The sequence below is a fragment of the Hydra vulgaris genome, chromosome 04 (assembly GCF_038396675.1).
Source record: "Hydra vulgaris chromosome 04, alternate assembly HydraT2T_AEP".
Taxonomy (NCBI): domain Eukaryota; kingdom Metazoa; phylum Cnidaria; class Hydrozoa; order Anthoathecata; family Hydridae; genus Hydra; species Hydra vulgaris.
In genome coordinates, this window is record NC_088923.1 from 28,765,690 (window position 1) to 28,770,996 (window position 5,307).

General features: G+C 29.0%; 2 protein-coding genes across 2 annotated transcripts; both read left to right on the forward strand.

The window, feature by feature from the left end:
• The first annotated feature begins 2,265 nt into the window (after positions 1-2,265).
• Positions 2,266-3,530, forward strand: LOC136079327 (general transcription factor II-I repeat domain-containing protein 2-like). Its single transcript, XM_065795060.1, has 2 exons — positions 2,266-2,374; positions 2,479-3,530. The coding sequence occupies exons 1-2, from the start codon at positions 2,266-2,268 to the stop codon at positions 3,528-3,530; spliced, it is 1,161 nt and encodes a 386-aa protein (XP_065651132.1).
• A 39-nt stretch (positions 3,531-3,569) lies between these two features.
• LOC136079328 (general transcription factor II-I repeat domain-containing protein 2B-like) lies at positions 3,570-4,085 on the forward strand. Its single transcript, XM_065795061.1, has one exon. The coding sequence runs from the start codon at positions 3,570-3,572 to the stop codon at positions 4,083-4,085; it is 516 nt and encodes a 171-aa protein (XP_065651133.1).
• The last annotated feature ends 1,222 nt before the right edge of the window (positions 4,086-5,307 follow it).

A 5,307-nucleotide genomic window follows, 5' to 3' on the forward strand; every position in this document is an offset into this window, starting at 1 on the left:
ATTCATTCTCAGTTTTTGCTTTTAATAAATCAATATTGTTCATTTCGTTGGGTTTAGTATTGCACACATTGCAGGATTGAGTGGATTTTGTCTCTGTAAGTGCGTTAACTACTTTATTATCAAACATTGTAAGATCAACTCTATAGCTGATATTAAAGGTCACCTTTCTTCCGGCAATATCAAAAACTTTGCAAAACGTCTTTAAAGTATTTATTTGATTTTTTAGATCCGGTTCTTCTTCTCTGGATAAAATTGGACTCTCTTTTTTATATTAGAGATATAGGTCTACAAAAGTGACAACTTGAAGGATTTCCATTTTTCCAAATTTCGCCATTTTCTACTTTGAGCAATAGAGGCACAAAAGCTGTACTAAAAAGATTTTCTTCACTTTTAAGTTTTTGTTATTTGTGTTGCTCGCCTCGTATACCCGTGTTGCTTGTCTCGTATTTCTGTTTATAAATACTTTGGCTTGATGCTCCATCAAAACAAATCTTATCATATAAAACTCCAAATACTTTGTTACCTTGACCACAATTAGGCGTATCAATCATTTCAGTTATTCTACTCACAGTGTGATCTAACATGCTTTGAAGAGTATTTACACTGAAAACATACATTTTGCAGAAATTTCAGAAAAGTGTATATTCTTATGATAGCATTTCAATTTTCCCTCAAAATATCGTGCAAGGTAGGATAAATTTGTACATTGTGTACAAGAGCTGAGTTTTTGATCATTTGATATTGTTTATCGCTGAGATCAGTGTTCATTTTTAACGCTTTTTTAGAGCTTCCTCTACACTCATATTAATGGGAAAGGTTTTATACAAAGTTTCATCAACTTTTTCTATCTCTAAAATATTAGAAATATTGTTTTTTAAAATAGAGGCTTTTTTCTTCTCCAGCAACATTTTCACTTTTTGCAGAGGCTAGAAATAGAGCTTCATGATGTTCAGTGGCTGGTTCTTTTCTTTTTTTTCTTTTGCTTTGCTCTCCAAGAACACTCCATTGTTTATGGGGCCTTCCAGAACCAAAATGGCTATTTTTATTGTTCATAAGATTTGAAGCCAACAATTTCTTTTTGTATAAATGTATCATAATTTCGTCCACATTGTTTTAGTTTTTTCTTCACCTTTGAAATAAATATAACTAAAGCAACCTTTACTTTATTTAAGTGTTTCTTGCGAATTTCTTCAGTATTTAGTATTAAATCCTTCCATAATCTTAATTTATCCACTCCTAATTCACGTATAATTGGGATAAGATCTAATCATTTCATTGTTATTGTTTTTAAGAACCATCAATATAATAAAACTAATATATCAGAAACATTTTAAATTACATTATTTTGTTTTTTTATTTGCACTGTTTAAAATTTTATTTTGTTATGGCTTTAACAATTGTCACATTGTTACATCCTGTAAAAACACTATATTGCTAAGTTAACTTTATATTACAGGAAATAATAAAGTTGTACTGTTAAGCTTTTACAAACGAATAATAAATCGTTCTTTAAAATTGTCAATAAATATCTTAACAAACTTTTAATTAGTATATAATGACAAAAGCACGTTTTTTAAAAACTATATTTATTATTTATGATTTAAAAACTATATTAGAGCAAGTAATACCAGTAAAAAATTAAAATGTAAGTTTCCCGCCATTTTCATATATTTTAATTATAACAAAATATTTTCAAAAATGGCGGAAAACAAGGTTTTAAAGCAGGCATGTCAAAGTGGCGGCCCGCGGGCCACATGCGGCCCGCAAGACCTTTTATGGCGGCCCCCAACATTTTTATCATTTTATTACATATGGCGGCCCGCAGACATGCATTTCAAAAATGCTTTATTAAAAACAACAATAAAAAAATCACTAACAGTTTTCTGAATTCCTTTATTAAAAAAAGACATAAATACTAAATTAATTTTCTAACTTTTTATTAAAATTTAAACTCTGAAATTAAAACCATAAAAAATTATGACGATATATTTTAATTTTAACAATCGATATGAGAAAATAAGGCGGGTGAATATAAAAAACCAATTGCTTTTACTCAGCGTTTTTGGAGTAGTTGTTCAGCTTTACGTGAATAAAGATTTAATATAAATCTTTCAATCTTTTGTTTACGTAAAAACGCGAAAAACGCTGAGGAAAAGCGATTGCTTTTTTTTATTCACCCGGCCTAATAGATTAGTTGTTATCTTGTTTTGTTGTTGATTACCATTGAGCTATTTTTGTTTTTTGGTTATTGTCACTAAAATTAAAATGTCTCATTCAAAACCAAGTGCAAGCAAAAAACTTAAAATTGAAGATGAAAAAAGAATTTTTCAATCAAATTGGGAAGTGCTATATTTTTTTACAAGCATTAATGAAAGTATTATTTGTCTGATTTGTCAACAAAAAGTTAGTGTGCCGAAAGAATTCAATATCAAAAGGCACTATAAAACCCATCAGAAAAATTTGAAATTTATCAAAAAGATAAAAGGGTAGACAAATTAAATGAACTAAAAGCCAAACTAAAAAAGCAACAAAATATTTTTCATTTTGTGAACAAATCAAATGAACTCGTAGTCAAAGCAAGTTATAATCTGGCACATTTAATTGCATTTCATTCCAGACCTTTCACTGACGGTGAGTTTATCAAAAACTGTCTAATTAAAACTGCAAAGATTCTTTGCCCTGAAAAAATAAAAGATTTTAACAACATAAGCCTTTCAAGAAATACGGTTGCTGAGCGTGTTAATGACATAGCAACAGATTGGAGAAGTCAGTTAACAAAAATCTGCAAGGATATTGAGGCCTTTTCAATTGCTGTTGATGAAAGTACAGATGTCAAAGATGTTGCTCAGTTGTCTGTTTTTATCAGAGGTTGCAATTTCAAATATGAAATTACAGAGGAACTTCTAGAGTTGATTCCAATGCATGGTACAACAACAGGTGCAGACATTTTTTTGGAGATTGAAAAAACACTGGACAAGTATGAACTTCCAATTACTAAACTTGTGTCTATAGTTACTGATGGAGCACCCGCTATGATTGGTTTAAAGAAAGGTCTTGTCGGTAAATTAAATGAGAAAATTGGCAAAAAGATAAACAATTTTCATTGTATCATTCACCAAGAAGTATTATGCGGAAAAACAATTGATCTGGATTATGTGATTAAAAGAATAGCATCTGTTGTCAACTTTATAAGAGCAAGAGGACTAAATCATCGTCAGTTTGCTTCATTGTTGAATGAAAATGACAGTGAATATGAGGATTTACCATATTACACTGAAGTTCGATGGTTATCATGTCACAAAGTACTCAAAGCATTCAATCATCTGAAAACTGAAATATTTCAATTTTTGGAAACAAAAGGGCAAGATATTTCAGATATAAAAAATACCAAGTTTCTTCAAGATTTAGCTTTTCTAGTTGATATCACAAAACACCTGAATGATCTGAACATTATTTTGCAAGGAAAGAACAAATTGGTAACCACAATGTTTGATAATGTCAGAGCTTTTCAAACTAAGCTTTTACTCTGAGAATGCCAAATTGAACAAGAAAATTTGGTACATTTTGAGATGTGCAAGTCTATGAAGCTGCAAGACCCAAATTTTATGTTCAGCAGCTACTCAAAAAATATAAACAATATAAAACAAGATTTTGAAGTAAGGTTTCAAGATTTCAAAAAATGTGAACCAAAGTTTGCTTTGTTCACCTCACCATTCAACTTTGATATTGAAAAAGTGGAAGAAGATCTGCAAATGGAATTAATTGAACTTCAGTGTGATTCTGTTCTCAAACAACAATTTACTGATGTTGGTGTACCCAAATTTTATTCATTTTTACCGCCACATCAATTTTCAAAGATGATTCAATTTGCTTGTCAAATATGTGCAATGTTTGGCAGTACTTATCTTCGTGAACAACTTTTTTCGCACATGAAACGAAATAAAACCCCTGAGAGGTCCAGGCTTACTGATGAACATTTGTCTTCCATAATGAAAGTGGTAGCTAGCCAAAACATAAAACCAGACCTTATTAAGCTTTCAGCGAATAAAAGAGGTCAAATTTCTAGAAAATCCAAAATTTTATAATGTTTGTTATTATTATTACAAAATACTCCTTGTTCATTTTTATTGTGTTCTTATTGTGTGAAATAAATAATGCAAAATTAAACTTCTGTACTTTTTTAAATAATATTGCAGTGATTTGGTAGATTTTAAATATAATTATAATCTTGTTTACTTCAAACCTTAGCAAAAGGACAGTTTGGGTTGAAGAGTTACACTTCATTCATAAGAAAAATAAGTATTAGCTTGAGCGGCCCTTATAATATTTCCTTAGGCTAAAGAGGCCTCCATACCAAATTGAGTTTGACATGCCTGTTTTAAAGTGTTTAACAATATTTTATATTTCTTTAATAACTTCCAAAACCGCAGGAGACCGCAGTAATCCCTTTATATTAAAAGTAGAAATGTTAATTAATTCGAAAATATATGTATATTTTTGGAACTCGGTGGAACATTTTTTTTAGCTGATATATAAATCAAAAAAATACAATTACTTTCTGCCTTTTTGTAAAAAAAGTCTTTAAACTTAAATAAAAAAATCAGACTTTCTTTTTTCTTTTTAGTAAATTTGAGATATATAGAGCCAAAAGATTATCTTCAAAATATACACTTTTATTTAAATTAAAAGTACTCTATTTTAGTTAAATAAAAATCTCACTTTTTTCAGATTTCTTTGAAAATAATAACAAATTTTTTTACTTCTTTTTACTATAAAATTCAAAATAAAAGTTTTATGAAAAAATTATTTATACTTTTGAAACAAAAAATTATTGCAATTTAAAATTATTTAAAAAAGGGCACTTAATTTATAGAAAACTTGTGAGGGGTTTATTACCATTTTTTTGTTGTTTTGAGTCACTGTGCGACGACTCAGATCAAAATAAGACGTCCGTAAGACGTCAGGCGAAGAGGTCTTTATTAGGATGTCCTAGTGACGTCAACATTAAGACGTTATTAGGACTTGCATATTTAGACGTCTTATTGACGTCTCTACGATCTCTTTTAGACGTCCTAATTACTTTATAAATAAGTTGTCTAATAGACGTCTTCAAAAAAAAATTAATTTTAAGATGATAAATTTATAAATAAACTAAGCGCATAAAATATTTATGCGCTAAGTTTATTTATAAATTTTAAATCTAAATCGGTTAATTAAAAATGTCTGCTTGTTTTAATTGATTATAAATTTTGGTTGGTTATTTCTCTTTTAAAGTTATTTTCCAATTTACATACATTATATATGTAC

Bases quoted from the DNA above. Each gene is read 5' to 3' on its own strand.
- LOC136079327 (XM_065795060.1), top strand. From the start codon at position 2,266: ATGTCTCATTCAAAACCAAGTGCAAGCAAAAAACTTAAAATTGAAGAT. The intron at 2,375-2,478 runs GTATTATTTGTC...TTTATCAAAAAG, and splicing joins TTTTACAAGCATTAATGAAA to ATAAAAGGGTAGACAAATTA.
- LOC136079328 (XM_065795061.1), top strand. From the start codon at position 3,570: ATGTGCAAGTCTATGAAGCTGCAAGACCCAAATTTTATGTTCAGCAGC.